At 35.0% G+C, this 25858-nt stretch overlaps 3 protein-coding genes across 4 annotated transcripts in view; 2 read left to right on the top strand and 1 right to left on the bottom strand.

Moving 5' to 3' along the window:
• Positions 1-3369, bottom strand: part of LOC132857782 (uncharacterized) — a 28405-nt gene extending 25036 nt beyond the window's left edge. Inside the window, exons 1-3 of the mRNA XM_060887818.1 lie at positions 2714-3369; positions 524-619; positions 132-348 (exon numbers count right to left, since the gene is read on the bottom strand). Coding sequence (XP_060743801.1) covers positions 132-348; positions 524-619; positions 2714-3301 — 901 coding nt within the window. The 5' untranslated portion in view covers positions 3302-3369. The remainder of the gene's footprint in view (positions 1-131; positions 349-523; positions 620-2713) is intronic.
• A 1292-nt stretch (positions 3370-4661) lies between these two features.
• LOC132858042 (MAP kinase-interacting serine/threonine-protein kinase 2-like) lies at positions 4662-11982 on the top strand. The gene is made up of 12 exons (XM_060888214.1): positions 4662-4741; positions 5294-5383; positions 5924-6021; positions 6906-6985; positions 7237-7310; positions 7390-7494; positions 8316-8371; positions 8501-8596; positions 9063-9257; positions 9881-10045; positions 10584-10618; positions 10972-11982. Exons 2-12 carry the CDS (start codon positions 5311-5313, stop codon positions 11207-11209), a joined length of 1215 nt encoding a protein of 404 aa, XP_060744197.1. The 5' UTR covers positions 4662-4741; positions 5294-5310; the 3' UTR covers positions 11210-11982.
• Positions 11983-23588: 11606 nt separating this feature from the next.
• Positions 23589-25858, top strand: part of LOC132857844 (casein kinase I) — a 22975-nt gene continuing 20705 nt past the window's right edge. The window contains exon 1 of one of the 2 annotated variants that reach the window (XM_060887939.1): positions 23589-23766. The gene's annotated coding sequence lies outside the window, so the exon portion shown is untranslated. The remainder of the gene's footprint in view (positions 23767-25858) is intronic. The other variant, XM_060887938.1, reaches the window with a different exon arrangement.

Genomic DNA, 25858 nt, shown 5'->3' on the forward strand with positions numbered 1-25858 from the left:
TTATGTAGAATTTAAAATATCAATAATTAAAATGTAATCACACTTTTTTTTAAATAATTTTGATTTAAAAATTCTGATAATAAAAGCCTCATGTAAAATATTATTTTATTATCGTTGTTCTTCCTGCTTACTTTCGATTTCTGTATCATGAATGTTGTGGCTCTCTGTATGATGATGTAGATCAAATTCTTGTGGTTGGAATTTGTTTAATTCCTTCTCACAGTTGTGTTTGACTCCTTTTTTCAGATCTGAGAGAGATTTCCTCACTCCATCAAATGAGAGATGTTGATTGACAGTGAAGCTGAGTGAGTCGTCACATCCAGGAGAAACACAGAGAGACGGGAAACTCTACAGAGAGGAAACACATCATAGAGAAGGAGAAAAGTGGACGAGAGGAATGAATGAATCTCAGACTGAATCATAACAAAGACACACTTGTGATCGCAAACAGGAACTTCTTGTTGCTGTAATGAGTTTTTAGGAAGTGTGTGTGTGTGTGTGTGTGTGTGTTTTCACTCCTCACCTGAATAGACTCCACAGACTGTTTCAGCTCCTGCACCTTCTTCTGCTTCTCCTGGATCCTCTGCTGGGATTTTATCTGATCCTCCTTTAACTCATTCTGAGTACAAATAAAACACATTTCATTATTTCTGCATCAGGAAATCAGCTTGTCAATAATAACTGGAGTGAAACAATTGACGTGATAAAATTATGTGAACTGGTCTAAAGTTTAGTCTAAATACTTATAGCAAAAAATAAAAAACCCAAACTAAACACGATCTCATATGCAAATAAATAAATAAATATATTTTTAAATATTTTAAATAAATAAATAAATATATATATATATATAATTTTTTTTCTTTTAAAATAGCAGAAGTTAGAGTTTATTATATTGTTATAAATGGCAGTGGCTGAGAAGATCACTGGAGTTTCTCTTCCCTCTATCACGGACATTTATACCACACACTGCATCCGCAAAGCCAACAGCATTGTTGATGAACTCACACACCCCTCACACACACGCTTCACACTCTTGCTGTCTGGAAAAAGGTCCCGAAGCATTCGGGCCTCACGACCAGACTGTGTAAGCCATCAGACTCCTCAATAACTGAACTGAACTGTATCGAGCACAGCACACACACACACACACACACACACACAAACACACACATCAACTGTATAGACTGCACTGATCTACACCAAATACACTCTCTTCGAATATACATCCATGTCTACAGCACCACCATATGGAACTGTTTACACTGTTTCTGCTCTTTACACGTGTTGTCTTACACATTTCAGTCGATTGCTGCTTTTCACTCATTACAATACCTCATGTAACTGCTGCAGTATTTCTGCACGTGTACTATAGAACCTACAGTATTTACACTGGTCAGTACTGTTTTTGTGTAATGTCTTTTGTGTAATGTCTTGTAGTGTTTTGTATTGTTTGTTTGCACTGTATTTTGTCCTGCACTGTTTAGACCAGGTTGTGTCTAGGATTAACTTAACTCTGTCTTTGTTCTATGTAGCTCCATTGTCCTGGAGAACCGTTGTCTCATTTCACTGTGTACTGCAACAGCTATATATGGTTGAAATGACAGTAAAAGCTTCTTGACCTGACCTTGTCTAGTCTAGTTGTTCTTTCTATGTCCTGCAGAGATTTGCATTGCTACATCCAGACCAAGTCCCAGTTTAACTTTCGATCTGTTTATAGTATACAGTCAGCTCTGTATATTTTTTGACATTTACTTCAGTATATTGACCATTAAACTAAATAATTCTTACCATGTTATTGCAGCTACATGCAAACATTACGTACATACATACATACATACATACATACATACATGCATACATACATACATATGTGCTAAAGCTCCGTAACAGCGTTATTGAGAGAAAGGTGTAAGAGTGAAATGTTATAAGTGTCTTTTAATAATGTATATTTTAATAAGAAGATTCTGAAAAACTTTGATGGGTAGACTCTCTAAGAAAAAGGAAAAAAATTGGGTTTATATTGGGTTTAAGTGGGAAGCTGCAGCAGCTGTGACCCCTTGGAAAGAGAATAAAACTATTAATGAATAACTCATCATAGTCTGTGGTCATTATTATTAAGCCCTCTAACCCACACACACAACACAACTATTACACCAGCGTTGATGTTTATATCATAATACGGATTTTGGACTTTCTGTCAGTTGCAGTAAGATTTCATTTGTGTCAAGTCTATAAATATTTGGACGTTGGATAAAGCTTTCATATTAAAAACTGTGCATCCAAAACCATTTATATGAAAATCAGCTTATGTTGTTCCTGGAGATCTGCTAAACAGCTGAAGCAGACAAACACAGATACATGTAATTATGAGATAAGCTGCATTAGTAAAAGTCTGAGGAAAGGTGTAACTTGAGTGACCTGATGTACTTGTTTATGATGTACTTAGGTCTTAGGACTGATGGCATATTTTGTGCTTCTATGTTGTCTGAGTGCTTTGTGCAGCAGATTAGATAGATAAAGATAAAGTATTTAAAGCAGAGGCCGCACTGCTCTTCTGAAAATGAACACTGGCGAGTTTGGTTTTGTGTTGGTTGTGTAACATTTCCTGGCTTTACTTCACACAGAATGTAAGTCATGTAACTGGATAGAAATTAGATTAGAAATTTTGTATGAATTTATCTGAAAAATAATAATAATATCCAGTTCTTACCTGTTTTTTAGTTCTTTCTGCTTTAGCTGAAACTGTATCATGACCTTTGTGTTCTTCCATCGTACACAAGACACAGATGAGGCTTTGGTCAGTACGACAGTAGATCTCCATCAGTTTGTCATGTTCAGAGCAGATCTTCTCTTGGAGCTCTGCACAGGCTTCAACTAACTTGTGCTTCTTAAAGGCAGGAGACCGATAGTGAGGTTCAAGATGATATTCACAAAAGGAGGCCTGACAAACCAGACAGGAATTAACAGCTTTTCGTTTTCGCCCGATTCCGATGCAGGAATCACATTCCACATCCCCAGGTCCAGCGTAACAGTGAACAGTCTGGAGTTCAATCTTCTTCAGTTCCTCCACCACTTTAGTCAGGATGTTGTTTCTGCATAGAACAAGCCTTGGAGTAAAAGTCTCTCTACACTGGGGGCAGCTGTAGACATTCCTCTGATCTTCACCAGCCCAGAAGTGATTAATACACTCCTTACAGTAACTGCGTCCACAGGGAATAGTCACTGGATCCTTCAGGAGATTTTGACACAGTGGACAGATATAAAGATCATGAGATATTGAAGTACTGGCAACTGCCATTTTTCTACAATCACACCCTGAGAGAGAGAGAGAGAGAGAGAGAGAGAGAGAGAGAGAGAGAGAGAGAGAGAGACTCAACTGTGAACGCCACCTTGGGTTTTCGTTTTCTCTGAAACGAACTTCAGTTTCCCGAGAGTATTATATTGTGGCATACAGATGAGGCGGGGCTTTAAAAAAGAAGAGGTTGAGACATTAACCATTTTGACAGGAAGCTCAACCACACAGTTGCACAAATTTCAATACATAGTAAACATAAATTTGTCTTGAACTTTTTCCTTTAACACAAGATATTTAAATGAGAAATTATTTTCACATAAACAGCATTTTTTATATCATTGCTGGACTGTTTGTGAATAATATCCTATAGACAGAATATCACTGATATGACACTGATATTTACTTCACCTTCCAGGAACCATCCACACACACTCTCCTGAGAACTCACATGAGTCCTGGAATACCACTGTTGTATCCTACTTTGTTTTGTAATAATAGTTAATAGTATTTAAAATAACTTGTTTGTAATATTTATTACGTCACCAGACGTTTAATCATGCGTACCTGTTCACAATTATACTTCTGATATAAATGCACCACCAACATTTATGTAAAGTTCAGTTGTGGTTTCACTCCTGATCATCACCAAGCCTTTTTCCAGTTTCTGCTATACTGGTTTTGATTGTTTGCCCATCTATTTATATATTTATTTATTTATTTTTTTATTTGCCTAGTGTTTCCTGTTGGCCATCAAATGTCCCTTGGCCTCTGTTTTGTCTTTATTTCCTGTGTTTTAAAAAGCAAAATACACTTACACACATCACAAACTGCAAAATTAACCCTTGTTAATTCACAAAAGATTAAAAAAAAAATAACAAACAGATTCTCTAGATAACTTGTTGCTTCCAAAATTGTGCCATTAGTTTTGCATGTCATTGGTTGGATGTATTGTTGACTGAAATTGGAAATAAAATTCACCAGACCATCTCTATGTGGATTGAACATGTGTATTTAAATTATTTATTTTTAAAATGAATGCATCGAGTCACTAAAACAACTGCATCTCATAATGTATAAAATGATACTCACTGGTGCCACCTACTGGTGGAATGATGTAACTTAAGGACTGGGTCACTGAACGAGTTATTTTGGTGAACGGAATCAAAAGATTCGACTCATGAATCAGGATGAATCATAATCACCAGCGCGAGTTAATGTTGCTAATTGTTTACGGTATCCAATCAAATTGCTCTAGTTTACAGCTCTTGATTTAATTGGATAGAAGACAGAGAATGGGCGGGGCTTTAAGAGGAAAGGTTATAAATACAGAGACGCTCTTCCGTGGCTTAATTTCAGGAGAAAAGAGTCATTTATGTAAACGGGATTCAACTGGGGGAAAGACATCTAATAACTGGTGTTTAACTGGTTTAAAACATTAATTGGGTAAGACTGTGTGGTATTGTGTAGGTTGTAGTTTTAATAATCTGTATTTGCCTGTAATTAGAGTAAATTGGGAAAATTAATTAATTAATTTTCCCAATTTACTGGGAAATATTGGGGGGATTTCAATTTAAAATCCAAGGAAGAAAATACTTTTTTTTTGTGCAGTAATAGACAAACTATCAAGGTGGTTTGATGCAATTCAAACCAAATAACTAAACAAATCTCCTCTTAGTCTCACTTGGGCTTTCTCTACTTACCAGATTATTGGTTTCCTTCTAAATGTTTCCTGTTGTACCTTTTCCCCAAAATATTGTCATATTTACAATCTAACATTTATAATAGCATTCTATCATTTGAGCTATAATTGTATGATGAAATATGTATACTAGTAAAACCGCAGTACCGTTTCTATCCACTAGGTGGCTCGCGGTATAAAAGTTATGATAAGTTATAAATTCTCCTGATTTATCTCTCTGAATTTACACAAAAATTGTTGTTGTGACGTTTCTGTATGCTGCACTGTCTTTAAAGATTTTCTTCTCTGTTCTCCAGCCATTTTATTCGAGCTCATGGACTTCAAGAGGAGAAACAAGAAGAAAAAGAGATGCAGAGCAACAAACTGCTTCAGCAGACGATTTGAAGGCAAGCTGAGGGTTTTAACTTGAGGGAATCTTGAATAGCAGATGGCAAGCTGCATGTGGGAGATGCAAAATTGGAAGCAACATAAGGAGCAGGAGATGCAAAATTATTTGTTTGCCTGCAAACCCTGTAATGAAGCTCACCAAATGCATCCTCTGGCTTGGACTCAACTGCAAAAACCACAACTCCTGGTGTATCTTGCTGATTGCGTTATTTTGGAGTTTAGTTTGAATATTTTTTTTATTTCATTTGATTTGAAAAATGGTTAATACACTGCACATTTTTTTAATCCATTAAACTAAAACTCTCGGATGACGCATTTCTGTTGTAATTTTCCGTGCAAGCAGCAGGGGGCGCCATCTCTTTTATAATATTTGCTTTCTAACACATTTGAGTCATACAAATAAACTAAGATAAAGGAATGTGAATGAATTCATCCTGTTGTAACTGATATTTATATTTTATATATATACATTTTATTTTTTTTTAACTATGATACAATCTGATGAATTATCTTTAAGCTTTTCTCCTTGATGTATTCAGATGTCTACAGACTCCAGGATGAGGTTCTGGGAGAAGGAGCATACGCAGTCGTGCAGACGTGTGTCTGTCTGAGCACCAGGACAGAGTATGCAGTGAAGGTGCGCTTGCTGTGGGAAGATGGATGATGACCAGAAGGAAAAGGTTTTCAGATGAAGAGCAGAAATCATTCGTTTGACAAAATAGAAATGAAATTCATCTATAAGGTCAAAATTAGGCAAATTGTAAACAATATCTAATCAAATTCATGCTAAGGTTACAGATCATTTCATTAACTTAAATGTAAAAGTTTGTGCACCCTTTGTTTGAATTATAATCTTTGTGTTTATTTATTTTTCTATTTATTTTCTTTTGTTTTTAATGGAATAACATTGTAAGGTTCAAACATTCTTTTTACAAACATTGCTTTTTTTTTGTGCCTTTGTTAATGACTTATTTATATATTGAAAAAATTGTGTTTTTAGTCCATCGAGAAATTTTAGAGGGCATGCAAACTTTTGGAATGAGATGAAAACAATGAAATGTTTCTTCTGAAGCGCTTGTGTTTACAGAAAGGTAATTTATTTCATTTAATAATAATGAGGTTAGGGGGCACGTGGCTTAGTGGTTAGCACGTTCGCCTCACACCTCCAGGGTTGGGGGTTCGATTCCTTGTGTGTGTGGAGTTTGCATGTTCTCCCCGTGCCTCGGGGGTTTCCTCCGGGTACTCCGGTTTCCTCCCCCGTTCCAAAGACATGCATGGTAGGTTAATTGGCATCTCTGGAAAATTGTCCGTAGTGTGTGATTGCGTGAGTGAATGAGTGTGTGTGTGTGTGCCCTGCGATGGGTTGGCACTCCATCCAGGGTGTATCCTGCCTTGATGCCCGATGACGCCTGAGATAGGCACAGGCTCCCCGTGACCGGAGGTAGTTCGGATAAGCGGTAGAAAATGAATGAATGAATAATGAGGTTAGATGAAGGTCTTTAGTGTGTGTGTGTGTTCCAGATTATCGAGAAGAGGCCTGGCCTGAGCAGAAGTCGTGTTTTTAGAGAGGTGGAGATTCTCTATCAGTGCCAAGGCCACAGGTATCAAACACACAGAGGATTAATAATTTATTTTACTTTTCACAACAGCTCTGTTAAATTCTGGATATTGATTGGTCAGACTGTTTGATTTTTCTATAACAGCAGCTCTGACATTAGTGCAGGTTTATATTACTGCACTCGCTCTGTTACCGTTTCCATAGCAACAGCTCATTCACATGTACTTTATTTATTGTTGAGGTCTGTACATCTGCTGTAACAGTATGAAACGAGTGAATGTTTGTTTTCTGCAGAAACATTCTGGAGCTGGTGGAGTTTTTTGAAGAAGACGACAGATTCTACTTGGTATTTGAGAAGCTCAGAGGAGGTTCGTCAGTCTCCTTTGTCCTCGTTTTGATGCCTCTTAAAGCTTATTTTAAGACTTGATTTTTGTGGGGTTTTTTTAGGTTCACTGTTGACTCATATTCACAGAAGGCAGAGTTTTAGTGAACAGGAAGTCAGTGCTGTGGTGCAGGACATCGCCACCGCTTTACACTTCCTGCACAGTAAAGGTCAGTCCACAGATCTGAATCACAGCACAAGCACGAAAGATTCTGACTTCTGACACACTGGAACTTAATAGGGGGAAAAGGATAAAGAAATATTGTTCTTAAAGACAGAAATTTTGTTCTCCCTGTTTATTGATTAAAAAGATGGTGATTTGGGTGTATGTTTTAATTTAATAAATTGTTCTTTGTTTTCCTGATCTGGATAAAATGGATGCAAAAAAATTATAAACCTTTTTTTTGTATTTTTAATTTATTTTTAAATTTATTATTTTACTAGAATAGTGTTTGTTTAAAATAAATGTATTTAATTTATTCATTTAAATAATACATTTTATTCTTATTTGTATTTTATACTTTATATATAAAACACATAAATTGTTTACAAAAATCAAATTTTTATTTACTTATTTAGGTTTGTGGTTTTTTGTTTGTTTTTATTATTAATTTTCCAGTATAGAATTGCTGCTACAAATACATACAATAAATGAAGTTATACTTGCTTTATAAATTAAAAAAAAAAATTGGTCTTTTTCGTATTTACTTTATTTAATATTTATTTATTTATTTTCTACATTACTATTAATTTCATAGTTAAGATGTTTTGCACTGAACTGACAGTTAGGAGGCGTGTCCTAAAGCGAGTGGGTGGGGTTTGTGGAAGTGAAGTCTTCCATTATTTAGCCAGATTAACCTTGAAGTTCCAAAACCAAGTTAAAGAACAAACGTGAGACTCTGAGCACGTCCTGAACGATGGTCTAGAGTTTGTTGGCTGTTACAAAGAAAATTTGTTTGTTATTAACGTTAGTCATGTGACTGTGATGTAGGAATGGCACATAGAGACCTGAAGCCTGAGAACATCCTCTGTGAGCACAGTGACAGGGTGAGTGTCAGGACACACGCGTGCGCACACACGCTTTCAGACACACTGAATATTTTTGTTTGTATAATATTGATTTGTTTTTCAGTGATTTCCTGTTAACATTAGCAGCTGATTTCTTCTGTCTCTCAGATGTGTCCAGTGAAGATCTGTGATTTTGACCTGGGCAGCGGGATGAAGATGAGCAGCGACAGTGACCTTATCTCCAGTCCTCAGCTACTCACTCCGGTAAATACTGAACATGCAGAGGGAGAGAGAGAATTGGAGGTGTGTGAGAACAAGAGAGAATGAGAGAAAGAATTCTTGAAAATTAGAGAAAGCGAACGGCTGAGAGAGGGAGAGAGACGACAAGGAAAAATGAGAGAGAGAGAGAGAACATGGAGTGGGGTGAAAGGGAGACCCTAGTTCCCCCAATGAGAAATTCTTTTTTTCTATTTAAAAATGTCTGATGCATTGATTTAAAAAAAAACCCACAACATCCCACAAAACATTTAGAAATATTATTACAGGATAATATTGATATGATTTTTTTTTTTAATCTTTTTTTAAACGTATGGCAGAAATAGAATTACAATAAATTGAATTACTCAACAGGTGTGAAAGTAAATGGGGGGAAAAATATAAAACTGTATAAATGGTAAATGTGGTTTAAAACCTTGAACTTCAGAGTGTTTTCCTGTACTCTGTATTTCAGTGCGGTTCGGCCGAGTACATGGCCCCCGAGGTGGTGGAGGTGTTTAACGAGGAGATCAGTGTTTATGATAAACGCTGTGATCTGTGGAGTCTCGGCGTCGTCCTCTACATCCTGCTCAGTGGATCTCCACCATTCACGGGTCACTGCGGTACCGGGTGTGGCTGGGATCAGGGGGAACCGTGCCACCAGTGCCAGGTGGGTTGAAGCTCAAACATACTGTAGATGTGTAATCCGTGACTGATGATCTGATGAAGTGGAGTTGAATATTATCCTATAACTGCATGTTTATAGTTTGGAGAACATGCAGAAAATGATTCAGAGCCTTCTGTCCAATCAGAATCCATTTAAGTACAGAAATGCTCTCATTGTAGCCTGATCTTTATAATGACGGCAGACGGCATTTATTGGCCGAGGAACCACCCAAGAGAGCGTCTGAGTGACACGTAAAGCATTTTGTTCAGCGTGATATTTAGCGTACGTTTATGTTCACAGAAACAGAGCGTGTGCAACCAGAGATCGTTCATTTAAGAAAGTCATGAAAATTGAAAATCCAGTGTTTAGATCCTCATAATTGTCCACTGTAAACACGACGGATTCCTTTTGCCATGAGAGAACAGTGTCACTTGGGCTTTGTTTCCAGGAGAACCTTCAAAAATGTGATGCGTGTCTCCCTAACTTCCTGTAGAATCCAACCAATCAGACGACTCCTGAAGTTTCTGATTGTGTGGCATCAGAAGTTTACCATCGGTTCGTGGGAGTGACATCTGAAACTGAGACTTCCTTCACAATGCCAATAACTTCTTTCTGTTTCCACCTAGATCATGCTGTTTGAGAACATTCAGGAAGGAAAATACGAGTTTCCAGAGAAGGACTGGGCTCACATCTCTGCTGAGGCTAAAGATCTTGTTTGCAAACTGTTAGTGCGGGACGCTAAACAGCGGCTGAGTGCGGAGCAGGTCCTCAAGCACCCATGGGTACAGGGGGTACGACACATCCACCGTCACTGTCAGCTAGCTCATTTGGATAAGTACATGCTGCTGGAAATGTGGACGCCTGGATGGTTTGAACACCTAGTAGCTTATTTATCATGTTGTTGATGCTATCAGTATGATAACCTCATGCCAAGTCTCAGTTTCTTACTACTGTGATTTGTATGGAGTGTAAACTGTCTTCAGTTTATTTAAACATGTTATCTGTCTAGCTAAGCCAGTGTGCCCTTGATTTGGAACATGTTGTAGGCATGTTCAAACATTACCTTGTTTTCTAGCTAGCTTCAGAATGTTGTGTTAATTAGCAGCTAAAAATCTCCATAGACAGGTTATATTGATTTTGTTTTTATTTATTTATTTTTTATGCTAAACAGCACGTTTGAAGTCTTCTTAGGGCTTGTAGCTAACCTGAGATTTAGCCTTATTATAGTTAAGAACAGTACTTAAATATTTTGTCATGTTGCTAAAATGGAAACAGCGAGTGTGTTTTATGGTGTAATTGCTGGTCTTTCTTTTCTTTTGTTTCTCTCAGCATGCTCAAAACACAACACCGACACTGCATTCAAGGTGAGTTCATGCACCGATATTTTTAATTATTTGTAAGGTTTTTTAAAAAAACCCTTTTTTTTTCTACATGTTAATAAAAGCTGCTCTCTTATGGAGAGAAGATTTTCATGGAGTCCCTCAGGGTTCACCTCATGGTCCACTCACGATTCCGTAAAGAACAGAGGATTCAGGGTTTAACCAGGGTCCATATCACTGTTAAATGTTACATACATATCTTATTTAGATTACATTTTAAAGCCTTTAAGACTTGATTCATTTACGTCACAGCAGTTCTGTGTCTTTTTCTTGTGACATTGGATATAATATTTGAAAGAAACATTCTGTTCTGTCTTTGGTCCATTTTGCTCTCTCAGGGGGTCACGTGTCCAGGACCTCACATTCTTCACCGCTCAGGTGGTGGCAGTGAACCGTCAGCTGGTCCAGCAGGAAGTGAACGATGAGTCGGAGGATAGGAACCATTTTGGATTTCGTTCCTTCCTGTTTTGCCCTGCGTCTCCGAACTCACTGCGTCTGTCACGATTGGCTGAGCGGCGCAGGGAGAGAAGCCGTCACCTCCTCAGCCCTCTGCTCACGGTCGGAGGAGCTACTTAATGTCCCTGCGTCATCCTGTCAGTGTGTTGAACAGAGCGAATGCATTGCTGGTAATTCTAGTAAAGTACTGAAACCTCACACTGTTCCAGATGCATGGACTTTGTAAGCAGGACTGAAGGAATGTGCAATAATTATGCCATCTGATTCAATGAGCTTACACACACACACACACACACACTTTTCAATGAATGTTAATCCCCTGACACATAATGTCGGATTATCTCCTAGATTAATTAGGACACATTTTTTCTTAAGTTAATTCTTTTTTAAAAACACATTTTACATCTTAATATCTTTTCTTAATAATAAGAAAAAGGTAAAAATTGACATCAGATGTACTGCTGTGTTCTTTATTGCTGAATCAGGAGACAAGAAACTTCTGGAACATTATTGACTCAAACAGCACTGATTGTTTTTCATATGTAAATATATTTATTCTTATTTTTAGCTCTGATCTTTTTAACTTTGGATTTTTTTTTTATTTGGATTTAAGTTTATTTGAGATTTTTTTTATTTATTAACATGAGTTAATTTAATCTTTGTCTCTTTTGTCAGTGTTTCCATTATTCATCCGTTTGTATAGTCTACAAAAAAGTTTTTGCCCTGTTTCCAGTGTTTGTGTCTGATATAAACACAATTTCACCCATAGTATCACTGATGTTTAGCTTACTGTGTAGGCATAAGATGGAAGAGACTGAACTTCTGAGATTATTTATTTTTTGTGAATCAAACTCAGCTTTTTTTTATTTTATTTTTGGTATTCTGAGAGACTACCCCCCCCCCCCCCCTCTTCTTTTATTTCAAATAATTATTTCATGCTCCACTGTGCACCAGCAAGCAATTTATTTTTTTATTTTTATTTTTTTTAGAAAATTAAGAGACAAATGTTTTTCACATTGTTGGATTTTTGGTTATATGTGATTTTTGCACAGCGACTCTCCAAATAAAGAGCATGAACACTTCAAACTCTGACTCTTCCAATTATTTCTTAGAAAAAACCTGTTTACATATGACGAGTGCATGTTTTCTAGATCTAGATTATACATTATAGATATTTTAATAAAGAATAAGTAAATGCCTTAATTTGTGAGAAATATTTAAGCATAAAATACAAGAAAAATCCCAGAAAAAGTTCCAAAAAATGTAAAGTGTTTTAGCATGAATAATTCTATTTAAAAAATACATGAATCAGATTGAGGTTGTTTACTAAGACGTGCAAATTCAGGTATACAGTGTCTTCCTCTCTAATGCTATGAACTAATCACTACAATTATTTTAAAATTCATATTTTTATGTTAAAGTTTAGATTCCTTCATACGAATTTGTTCATTGTCCTTTTCCACAATTTGTACATCATAGATTGTGAAAAGAAAAACATTAACACACCTACAAATTATTCAGAATATTCCAGAACAGGAAGTTGCATTATGTTTTTTTTTCCAAAGAGTATGAGAAAGAAAAGAGAGTTCTTTCATTCTTTTATTCTTATATTTATTTTGGATGATAATGACAATGTCAGTTTAAAACAGTTCAGTCCAAATGTTTAACCCATATTACTGATAAAACTTTTAGATTCTAGATTAAAAAAAGGAAGTGAGTCAGTAAAACGATTGGAAAGTTGTTGTGCTGTTAGCATGCATGCTAGTTAATCACATTTTGTGTTTTTGCTAACTCTATGCTAATGATCTGAAATCTGTTACTGGTTTAAAAGAAAATACATAAAATGAACTTTAATTTTGTCAATACTGATGTTCTACCGCTGGCTGGAGTCTCGTCGCCCGGTGGATATATAGTATTTTTATATATAGTATCTTCTTTCAAATTAATTTTTAACTTTAATTTTATATATTCATTTATTTATTTTTATCCTTATTTTTTCTTCTTCTTATGATTATTATGATATATGTATTTCTTTTTCTCTCTCTTCTGTTTCCATACTTCTGTAAAGCTGCTTTGAGGCAATGGGAAATTGTTAAAAGCGCTATACAAATAAATTGAATTGAAATGAATTGAATTGAATTTTCAGGAGTTTTAAGAGTTTAATGGAGCCCGAGGTGGCTGCTGACGAAGGAAACATCGCTCACGGGTTCGAACAGGCTTTCTTCAACACCACACTCAGTAAACAGATGAGGAAAAGCACCGTCTTGCACAACAAGTACCACAGAGGATCGTTCCCTAAGTGAGAGAAACCAAAAAGTAACTTTAAACTGCATTTCAAATCCAAAACAATGGAAGAACAGATTATTGAGAACAGATTATTGTTAATAACGCACTGCATCATGTTCACAATTTCAGTACTTATGTGATTTTAAGAAAAAAAAATTACTCCACATTTTGACAATTTGGAGTAATAAAAAATAAATTATCTCACATAAATTAAAAAATTACTTGGAGAAAACATTAAATATTTCCTTTTATAAGGACCAAATATACAAATAAATTAAATAATAAATAAATCAAATAAAAGGTTTTTTAACTTATTTAAAATTATTATTACAACTATTTCCATTCTTGTTTTATTGGCACTGTAGATAAACTTTCTTCTTATTCCTGAAATATAGTTGGTTGATACAGTATGTGTGTGTGTTTGTGTAGAGTCATGTAAAAAAATTAGGACATGCCATGAAAGCCTGTGTTTTTTTTTAACACTTAAACATGTGGGCATTCTATCTTTATTTTAACAATATTGGAAGATTCAAGTAAAAAACTAAACAAAGAAAACCAAAGAAAAGTCTTTTTTTAAATGATCTGCGAAATGTAATTTAAAAATGAATCTAATTTCTTGTGGGGGAAAAATAATGACACCCCAACATTTATTTGTACTTAAAATGGATAAAATGACCTACAGGTGTATCACATCAGGTGCACATGATTAGAACATAAATACAGAGCATTTTGAGGAAGGCTTGTCTTATTTAAAGGTGGGGTCTCCAATTTTTGAAAGCCAATGTTGACATTTGAAATCACCAAAACAAACACGCCCCTAACCCAAATGGGTCCCACCCCTGTATCGATAGCTCCGCCCACACATACATACGTAACCCAGGCGACTAATGGTAAGAAATGTGTCTTTATCATAGCTGAAGGGAAGAACAATACGATTGTAGATAAACAAACAAGCAAAAATGACACACAAGCATAATCATGTAAAGGACAAAGACATATATTAGTTCTGTGTAACAAAGCAAAACCAACGTTACTCACCTATCGAGAAGGAAAAAAGCGCCTCGGCGTCTTAAGTAAAGTTGGTCACATATTCACAGGTTGGAGTTTCCCGAGTCAATAACTCCTGAGCTAAACACTGTTACTACACAAAACACGGTTGTAGCTGCGTCTCTACATTACTACGATAGAAAAGAGGTGTTATTTGTGTAGTAACAGCGTTTAGCTCAGGAGTTATTGACTCAGGAAACTCCAATCTGTGAATATGTGACCAACTTCCTGCTCCTTCAGTTCTCTCCAGCGCTGGAAAGCTGATCCTATATTAACACGTCCTACTTCTTACCTTATCGTAAGTCTTTCTTCGCTTTCTTTCTTTGTTTCTATCCTCCGTGTCAATGTTAAAACCGCTTTCTGCTAATGTCACACATGCGCACCAGCTCCAGTTAGACTCTGCTATACTAAGAGGAGATGCCAAGTCCATGTGGCCTTTGAGGACAACATCCTCCTCATCAATACATTTGTCAGACTGTATATTTATAATCACACCCCTCAGTGTCACCCATATGAGGATGAGGTTCCCCTTTGAGTCTGGTTCCTCTCAAGGTTTCTTCCTTTACCATTTAAAGGAGTTTTTTCTTCCCACAGTCACCTGAGTCACCTCAGACTTGCTCATTGGGGATAAATACAGAGACATTTAAATATATCTAATATTAATCTTAAATTTTGTTTTTGTTCTATGTTTATGTTCTGTAAAGCTGCTTTGTGACAATGTCAATTGTTAAAAGCGCTATACAAATAAACTTGAATTGAATTGTATGTCAGAAACCAGTAGATGGTACAAGAAACATCTCACTGAGGTTATTTTAGCCAAAGGGGGAAACACTAGCTATTAGGGAACAGGGTGTACTATCTTTTTCCAAAATACTCATTATGTTGATTTCTTATTTTAAATAAGTGAAAACAAACTTATTTTTTGTTGTTTACAAGCATCACTTTCATCCACAGGTACAAAGTAAGATCAGAAATAGACATGTTGACATTTTTTAATAAAGATCTGAATATTTAATGTGGTGTCCTAATTTTTTCGCATGACTTTGTATATATTCAGGTACACTACATACTAGATATATTTATATTATTTTTGCAGTTCTGGATAAGTTTGTATAATTTATGCATTGAAACAGTTCACATTATGCTTCATTGTTATTGAAGGAAATCAGATAAAATGCTGCTCACATGAACCAGTTGTGCTGCAGGTGGATTTCACTTCTAAGATCGGGGTTCCTGCAAATCACATCGTTTATCCATTAATAAAACGCATGTCCTGATACCTTACCGTTTCTATAGCAACAGCTCGTTCAGAGGGACTCGAACAGCCGAGGCTCCGCATGCACGTGTTCTTAATGTTTTATGGAAGGAGTCTCCAGTGTCAGTGTGTCATAATTAGTCAAAGGTAAAGGTGGATTTTCTTTTAAAGAAAAACAATAAATAAATGAATAAAGCTTGTTTTTCTGAAACATGACAAGCTTTTAATTTCAAAAGAGAAGAAAAAAGGCTGGTGAGGGAAAGACTGTTTATAGCTGCTATAACGTAAATGATAACAGGAAGAAGTAACTTGATTCTTAGACACATCTCAACAATAAATGTGACTATAAATTAATAAAAAATGTGAAGCGCTGAGAATGAAGATGGTAACAGGAAAGCTTCTTCATCACTTCAACCATTCGTTTTTAAATCTCTGAATGGTCCCCCCCCCCCCCCAACCCACTAGATCCCTTCGGTCTTCCAACCAGGATCTATTGTTTACCCCAAAGTCGAGGCTCAAGTGCAGGGGAGATCGTGCTTTTTGTATCGCTGCCCCCAGTCTCTGGAACACCTTGCCACAAGCCTCTTCTCTTAATATTTTTAAGTCCAGGCTAAAGACATTTTTATTTTCAAAAGTGTATGGCTGATGGGATATTTGTACGATACGATTTTTCTGTTTGTTTTGTTGTGTGTTTTTCTGTTTTTAATGACCTAACGGAAAGCATATTGTTCGACGGAAGTTGTAAATAATTGTGCTATATAAATAAATTGTCATTGTCATTGTCATTATCACGGTAGCTGCAGCTAATTATCATGATCATTTTACTGTAATTTTGGATTAGGTTTCAGTTAGAATTGAAAGGATTAGGATCAAAGTTTAATCATAATCTGTAAATTAGGATCAAAATTTTACATTACTGTGAATAAGAATTCATCTTGTAATATAGGAATTAATTTTTGTCCAAACCGGAACCTTAGGACTTGTGTTTTAAATTTTAACCTTTTAATTTGAATCTAATTTTAAGCTCAATCTTTATTTGACCTGAAGTCTAAAGTAAATTTTATTCATGTATCTCTGCTTTAATCTAACATTTTAATTAAAAATAAAACTTGTGAATCAGGATCTTAAGATAAACTGAATTGTTGAAATTAAGTTTCAAATGTAGACTGAATTTTGGAATACAAGTCTGAATGAAGTCTCAAATAACCATAAATCTTGTTTTTTTATTGTAAATAAAAGCAGGACATCACTTACCTGTAATATTGTGCTTGTCTGTCACCGTGTGCTCGTCTCTATCCACTGAAATTACACAATAAATAAGAACAATAAACACACTGATTCTTGTATAGCTGTTTATTTAAATGTTTTTCTGAATAATTTCATATTCATAGTTCCTGGAGTTAACGAGGGTGGAGATGTACATATTTTACTGGGCCATTGTTAGACTTTTCTTAAGTATTGTAAATAAAAGCAGGACATCACTTACCTGTAATATTGTCCTTGTCTGTCACCATGTGCTCATCTCTATCCACTGAAATTACACAATAAATAAGAACAATAAACACACTGATTCTTGTATAGCTGTTTATTTAAATGTTTTTCTGAATAATTTCATATTCATAGTTCCTGGAGTTAACGAGGGTGGAGATGTACATATTTTACCGGGACATTGTTAGACTTTTCTTAAGTAGAAGAAAAACATAAAGGTTCATTTATCTTTCTAGACTGATCATTTAAACATTTTAATTTAAATGTGAAGTTGAAAACATTTATTTTACAGACAAATTTACAACAAACAAAACAAAATGTTCAAGTATTAAAAGATGTTAATATTATGAATGTGGTTTTCTTCCATGTGATAAAAATTTAAACATGGATTTATTGACAACATTCTGAACAAATTAAATCCAATAAATCCTGTAGGATTAAACACCAGAGTCAAAATCATGGCTACAATTGTGTTACGATAAAAGATGTGATTGTGAAATTGGTTTGTCGCATTATTATGATAGATGTTTTAGAAATTTCATGCGTTTTCACATATGTAAAAAATGCAAAGAAATAAAATTCTGAATGAAAGTAAATAAACAATAATCCTGACAGGTAACAGTAGAACCAATCGTGCCTGGGCCCTAAATAATTAGCACTAAGTCACTCACCAACGTTGACCGTGGCAGAGGAGATGGACTCCTGCTGGTCGTTCTGGCACTTGTACTGTCCAGAGTCGTTGTGTTGGACCGCCGGAATGAGCAGGAACAGAACAATGGTGTGTTTAGACTCTGAATAGTCTCTGGATAAACTCAGCTCAGTTAACAGCCAGTTGTTTTTCCACATCTGGACTCTGTCTGCCGCGGTGCAGCAAGTGAATGTGCAGGTCAGGTTGAAGTGCTGTCCAAGCTCCACGTTCACGCACCCATTATGGGACATCAAGATGGAGAGGAGACACTCTTCTGAAACGATCAGCATTAAACACGAGTGTGAACAAAAACGCTGTTAAAAAGGAGCATTAATCCAAGGGACTGTAGGAATTGTTTGTAATGTTAGTCACAGGTTAGGACTGTGCATTATCATGTTCACGTTTAAAAGGTTTTAAAAGGAGATTTTATCAGAATTGTTAATCGATTGAAAAAAGTTTACACATAACATAAAAATGAGTTTCCTCCTGTTTTAATTGCGTTGATGTCTTCCTCATGTCTCACTCCACAGTGGTGTTAATATGAAGCTCATATAAAAATAGACACTCAGGACTTTAACAATTTGTAGAGTTTTATCACTATTTCTCTTTTTATCTAGAATAATAGAGGTGATATTTGCATAAAAAAAATCGCCAAAAACAAAAACTGGTTATTTTTCTCCACACAGATGTTTGTATGTTCAGAGTAAATGTTGATATCAAACCCATTTCTGCTCTCTGAGATGCTTCAAGTGTTTGTTCATCTAAAAGCAGCTCAGATTTCTCTTCAACACTAAAATTCAGTGTAAGATTCTCAACAGAGGGAAAATACACACGTCTAAAACACACTGAAAGAACAATTCAGTTTAGATCAGACTCACAGACACAACATCAGACGCTTCTTTATACTGAGTGAAAACAACACATTGAATATAAAATAATGTAATAAATCTTTTAAATAACAACTATTCACAGATCAGTGAGAGTAAATAGCATGTTAGTTGTATGTGTAATTATTGTAAAGAGTGCAGCATTAAACTATTAAAACTTTTCTTCTTACTGAAAATAAAATTTATTTAATTGACCTCTAAACCTCCTGAAATTTGTAATTTCGTAATTATTTTCCAGTCACATCTGTGTATATCATTCAACGATTTGAACCTTTACTCAAATTTTCCAGACTTTCAAATTTTCTCCATTTTAAACCTAAATTGCACCAACGGATTAGCTACAAATCTAAATTTAAACTAACCTGTTAATTGGAAATTTGTTTAAATTGAACTCATTAATTAAGTTTACTGAACTTTAGAAAGAGTTTGTAAATTATCTCAATTTGAACTGTAGATTTAGATCTGAATTTAAAACTCAGTCATTGTTTAACAGGGGGTCACGGTGGCTTAGTCGACCTCCAGGGTCGAGGTTCGATTCCCGCCTCCGCCTTGTGTGTGTGGAGTTTGCATGTTCTCCCCGTGCCTTGGGGGTTTCCTCCGGGTACTCCGGTTTCCTCCCCCGGTCCAAAGACATGCATGGTAGGTTGATTGGCATCTCTGGAAAATTGTCCCTAGTGTGTGATTGCGTGAGTGAATGAGAGTGTGTGTGTGTGTGTGCCCTGCGATGGGTTGGCACTCCGTCCAGGGTGTATCCTGCCTTGATGCCCGATGACGCCTGAGATAGGCACAGGCTCCCCGTGACCCGAGGTAGTTCGGATAAGCGGCAGAAGATGAATGAATGAATGAATGTTTAACAGATCGTTTAAAATAAATCTAACAATTAAAGTCTAAATTTACACTTCATCTGTTACAAACTGTATGATTTTAGTTAAAACTGTAAATAAGGACCTAAGTTTAAACTTAAACTGTAAATTATGATAAATATTTAAATTGTAAATATTTAAATTGTAAATTCAGACTGGATTTAATTTAGAATATAGTGTTGAACCGAATATGGGTACTAAGTTCAAATTGAACCTGTAAATTTTTGATATATGATCTATTAAAACCTCCAAACTGTTACATAAGGCTCTAACCCTAAATTAAAGATAGATCTGCATTTTCACCAAGTCAAACCTTATTAATTAAGGTCTGAAGCTAATCTATTTCAGTAAATATAATATTTAATATTGTACAGCACTGTAAAAAAAAAACCTTGCTAAATATTTGCATTTACTTGAAGAGGTTATTAAAAAGCACAGTTCTTTGAGATTATAGTCATGCTAACTTACAATGCTTTGTTTCTTGCTTGTTTTTTGGGACATTGGGATAACTTCACATACAAAGAAATAAATCTTTCCAAGAAAGAAAACCTATGAGTTAATTTTTAATAATCAGCACAACTTGAAGCGCAGAGAACTGAAAAATGCTACGCTTGACTTTGGAGCTCATGCATGGTCAGTTGGTCATGCATGGTCAGAAGTGTTTCAATAAAAATACAAAGTCTTTCTTTTTGTGCTGTTAAAACATTTTGTGTCTACATTTGACATTTAGGTAAAATTTGGTGTCAATTTAGAAGAATTAACGTAATATTAGTGACAGAATTTGTTATAATTGAATTGGCTATGGTTAGCTAATTCCTGCAGTTAGCTAGCAAAAAAAATGTTCAATTGTCATAGTTTGTTACTAGTTAACTTTATAGACTTGAAAATTCTTGGTATTTGCGTTTTTTTGACCAGGTTTATTTAATATTTACCATTCTAGGGCATTTGTGTGTACTTTTATGGATGTGTAAGTTTAGTTTGAGCTAGCTAGCAGTCCCAGCAAGAATTGATAACTACATGCACAATTGAAATTTGATAACACATTGTGATTGTTTTTTATTTGTGTTTTTAAATACGCATGTTTGTTATTGTAGTAACATTTGTGGTGAGACAAATCTGCTTTCTTGATGGTCACAAATGTAGGCATAAAACTATAATACACAAGAGTTAAGCTTGTACCCTTATGAAATTTTTTGTAATGATAACTTTCATTTGTAGTAACAGAGAAACTGAAATCTTCAGCTTCGTGTTAATGTTACTTTCTTTAAAACATATATTTACAGTTACAGCAAGTTTACTGATCAAGTTCAAGGAACTATGAACTATAACAACTTTTAAAATGTTTGTTCAACTTAAGCTGTAACTCAAAATGTTTTTTGTCACTCGTGGTTATTTTGAGGTCAAAAGCATTTTTTTATACAGTTGACTGAAATCTGGATTACAACGTCCGAATGACGTCTTAAAAGACAACAAAGCGTTTTCTGTTTTTTTTTTTTTTTTATCTTAACTTTTACTTAACTAATTACTTAACTTAATTCAAAAAAAATAAATAAAACTTGTCTACTTGAGACTTACCTTGCAAACTGAAGGGAAACAGGACCAGAACAATGACCACGAAAAAACACATGTTGGGTTTGCACTTTGTAAACTTACAGAACTCAAAGCAGACAGAAACAGGATGTGACTTGTGGAGGCTTGTGAATTTATCACCTGATTGACAGAGAGATAGTATAGAAAAACAAGCAAACATTAAAAAACAGAACTTAATCTTCAAGTACCTACAAGATTAAGCGATACTGGTATGAAACTATGCAGAAGAAATCTGGATAAATTCCAAAGCACGTACCACATGTACCAGATTTTAATAAATAAATAAATAAATAAATAAATAAATAAATAATGAAAAAATAAAAAATAAATTAACTTGTGAAGCAAATAAAGGTGAAAGGAGTGGCTTAATTTCTACATGAATGATATTGTGAGTGAATATTAATAATCAGGATACAATAATAATCACTTCTTTCTTTAGAGTTTTATTTAACAGGTGCTGTTTCCATAGCAACAAAATAACATAGAAATAACACCTAAGTAATAAAGGTACTTATAGAGTCTCATGTGGCTCTTTGTCAGGGTGGATGGTTCTACAGAGAACTTAACATTTGCACAAAATATTCTGTGTATCGTTATGTTTTTTTTTTTTTTTTTTACAGAAAGGTTCTTTATGGAGACAAAAACAATTATTTTGTGGCATCACTGCAAAAAATCCTTTTTGTTTCCTCTGTAATGTCAGTGTTTTTTAGCAGCTCAGACATTTGGTACAGAGGACCGAAAATAAATACACAATCTTTCAAAATGTCCACATGTTGTGTCAGGTTTTGTAAATTTCATGAATTTAAATGGGATTGGTTTTGTTTTATCTTAAAAAAGAACAGAACATACCACATGAATGCATCAAAAAATAATAATAATAAAGAAAAGGAAGAAATAATTTAATTAATAGAATTGAATTTTCCTCACTTCACATTAATTAATTTTCAGAATTATTTGTTCCATATACTTGACTCAATCCTTCTTCCTCTTAATCCTGTTAAAGTCTTTGCCGATGAGGAACGTCCCCACACAGTTATGTTTCCACCGCCATGCTTCACAGTCACAGTGGGGTTGTTTTGGTGATGTGCTGTGATCACCAGGATCTAAACATTGAGCTAATGCCTACAAACCAGTTTATAAAAAAAGATCTTTGGCTACCGAAACCAAAGTTATAATTGAAGAACAAATTCTGATGAAAAGAACACCTTGAAAATTGTCACACAAGGGAATAGAGCTATTATGCTTTGGAGTTAGAATAGGTCTAAGAAATTGGGATGTGAAAGTGGGATGTGGTAGCTCAGTGGTTAAGGTGTCCGACTACTGATCGGAAGGTCATTGGTTCATTGGTCATTGTTATAGTTCATTCGAATCCCAGGTCCACCAAGTTGCCACTGCAGCCCTTAACCCTCAATTGCTCAGGTGTATAAACTGAAATAAGAAAAATGTAAGTCACTCTGGATAAGAGTCTGCTAAATGCTATAAATGTAGAAATTGGAGTTTAAATGAGATAATATTGGCTTCATACCATGCAAGATGGTCAAAGAACATCTCAGAGCTAGAAGGTTTCTACAAGAAAGAGTGGGTGAAAATTCCTAAAAGATGAGAAGAAATAAGTCGAATAAGTAATTTGGCTGAACCCAGAAGTTCCTCAATGAGAAGAAGTTCCTGATGCTGCTGATCAGAGGTAACATCCATGATAATAATAATAATAATAATAATAATAATAATAATAGTAATATTATATTATATATGATAAATATTATAATTATTATTATTATTGTATTATTATTACTGTTATTATTATTACATAATATAATTAATTACTTTTTATTTTTTATTAATGATAATTATTTTATTATTAGTAAATACTAATAATAATAATAATAATAATAATAATAATAATAATAATAATAATACATAATACATAATAACCATAATAATAATTATTATTTTATTATGGTTATTATTATTATTATTATTTATTTGAAGAAACAACCAGCATGGATATTATATATATATATATATATATATATATATATATATATATATATATATATATATATTAATATATAATATATATAATTAATATATATATTATTAATAATAATTCACATTAGATCATGACATTATTATGAATAATAATTGACATTACATTCGATCATTAATATCATATTAATCAATCATGTTTGACCTTTAATAAAAATAAAAAACAAAAAAAAACCAGAAATATATTCCATGTTTTTATTTGATGCATCAATCCCTCATCGTCATCATCATCATCATCGTCTAGCTTAATTAAAATATAATCAGTTCTAATCAGTACACGATGTTCCAAATTGACTTGGACGTGTTTGCGACCTTATTAACTTCACTAGATTGTACCGTAGCGCAACACCGAGTGGACGTGAGATTCACAAAGCCGCACTGCGTGTGTTTTCCTGCGTGAGCCGCTGTATAGAGACTCAAAGTGGCGCTACAGCCGAGCGGCAGTGCGAAGAAAATGGCTTCGAGAAATCGGGCGTTAAAAGCGACACAAACGGGACTTGTTACACGTCTGTAACGCACGATCTCAGGTAACAAACCGTCTGATGTCTTCTTTAACGTGTGCGTCTCGTGGATCAGGTTCACAGTCTGATCTCACAATCATCTTTTTATCGCATCGATCGGATTTAAGGAGTTGCCCAGTATATTAACGGCTAACTGACGTTACAGTGCTAGCTTTATATTTAACCTACAATTATTATAAATATTACGCGTGTGGTATAAAAAACAGCGGCTATATTTTGTATCTCTATAAAGTTTTGTACATTTCTACAACGTCTCCAGTTGCCATTTTTTGCTTTGTATTTTGACTAGCCAGGCTTTATATTTTCCCCACCCGTATTCCGACAAAGCACCGCCTTCTGGGATATCATTGGCTAGTATTTTCAGGCGCTGTGCATTTTAATTGGATATTCTCCGTAGGAATTAGTATATTAGCCAATCCGGTGGTACAGGAGGCGGGTTTTCTGAAAAAACGGGTGGCATGAAAAAATTTGCTAGTTGTAACTTTGCTAGCTTAACAAATCTGTGGGCCGTATGAATATGAATGCAAAGTGAGTTTATCTAAAATTAACAACGATTTAAAAACAATATATATTAAATAGTTAACGCGTGGTGAACTGACACGTTTACTTTTATTTCAAACGTTGCTAAACGTCTGTTTATTTAACTCCCTAAAGCTATAATTGTTATGCAAGGTGCTTAGCTACTAATGCTAATGCTAAGTCGAATAGCTTTGCAGTGAGTTGGAGCAGTTTAATTGTGAGATTCTTTGTTTATATTTATTTTAAAAATGTACGTTTTTGTAAATAAGTTTAACTCGCAGTAAAATCTGAGACTAAATTCAGTTTATTTTGTTTGCTAACCGGCTCTCTGACTGAATTAGCCTCCTAGCTTAAGCCTGTTATATAAGTTACCTCATTCAGTTTAGAATATAATTTAAACATATTTACAAATAAATATCACCAGATAAACAAATTACATTTCATAATTTATCTGGAATAAGCAATAAGTTTGATGTTTAACTAGTAGCTTGAACTTTTCCCTTCACTCCAACATGCTTAAATGTTTTGACTTTTTGTTTGTTTGTTTGTTTTTATTTATTTATTTATTGTCTAATTCGGATTATTGAACGATTAATCCAAGCTGATGGAGGTCCTCTGGTTTAGGGGCTGCTCATCGTGTTTGTTTTGAGGAATTACAGCTTTAAACAAATATCCACAACGAGGACTTGTGTGTGTGTGTATAACTTGGATTTTTATTAAATGTTAAAAATGAACGTATTAATTGAGTTGATGCTGCAAAAACGCATACCGACACGTTACCGATACGATTACGGCGATCGAAATCTTTTAACGGATATTTATTTTATGACCGTATGATTTTTCATGTAAGGAAAGTCGACAAAAAACGAGTTTAAAACATTTAATTCACTCCACGGTGCAGAACAGTAACAAGACGTCCACGTCGTGATTGTAGTCTCTATGGTAACCGTAAATTCAGAAATGCCAGGGTGCCAATACTTTGGGCTTGATGGTGGTGGGCTTTATCACACAAGGTGTACTAGATAGATAGGGTGTGTTTTATAAACCCTATGTAGGGATCCTATGCGGTAAATAATCTAACAAGCTTAAAAAATAAAGCAAATAAGTGATGTTTGTTTGTTTGTTTGTTTATTATTATTTATCGAGTGGGTAGTGGGGGGGGCACGGTGGCTTAGTGGTTAGCACGTTCACCTCACACCTCCAGGGTTGGGGGTTCGATTCCCGCCTCCACCTTGTGTGTGTGGAGTTTGCATGTTCTGTGTGTGTGTGCCCTGTGATGGGTTGGCACTCCGTCCAGGGTGTATCCTGCCTTGATGCCCGATGACTCCTGAGATAGGCACAGGCTCCCCGTGACCCGAGGTAGTTCGGATAAGCGGTAGAAAATGAATGAGAGAGAATGAGTGGGTAGTGCTAGTGTAAGTTTCCTGCCAGTTGCCATGGTTTCACAGGTATCACCAGGTTAGTGCGATATCCATACAAGCTAGAAAAACAAACGCACGTTCAACACGTGTGCATTTAATTTAAGGTATCAAAAATCCAGATTCTCTCTACCTGATTATCTCTTACTGTGATTCTGCAT

Source organism: Tachysurus vachellii, chromosome 15, assembly GCF_030014155.1.
Source record: "Tachysurus vachellii isolate PV-2020 chromosome 15, HZAU_Pvac_v1, whole genome shotgun sequence".
Taxonomy (NCBI): Eukaryota; Metazoa; Chordata; class Actinopteri; order Siluriformes; family Bagridae; genus Tachysurus; species Tachysurus vachellii.

What these genes read in the sequence shown, in the direction of transcription:
- LOC132858042 (XM_060888214.1), top strand. Translation starts at nt 5,311, where the DNA reads ATGGACTTCAAGAGGAGAAACAAGAAGAAAAAGAGATGCAGAGCAACA. An exon ending in CTTCAGCAGACGATTTGAAG is followed by an intron (nt 5,384 to 5,923) that starts GCAAGCTGAGGG and finishes TGATGTATTCAG; the next exon opens with ATGTCTACAGACTCCAGGAT. An exon ending in TATCAGTGCCAAGGCCACAG is followed by an intron (nt 6,986 to 7,236) that starts GTATCAAACACA and finishes TGTTTTCTGCAG; the next exon opens with AAACATTCTGGAGCTGGTGG.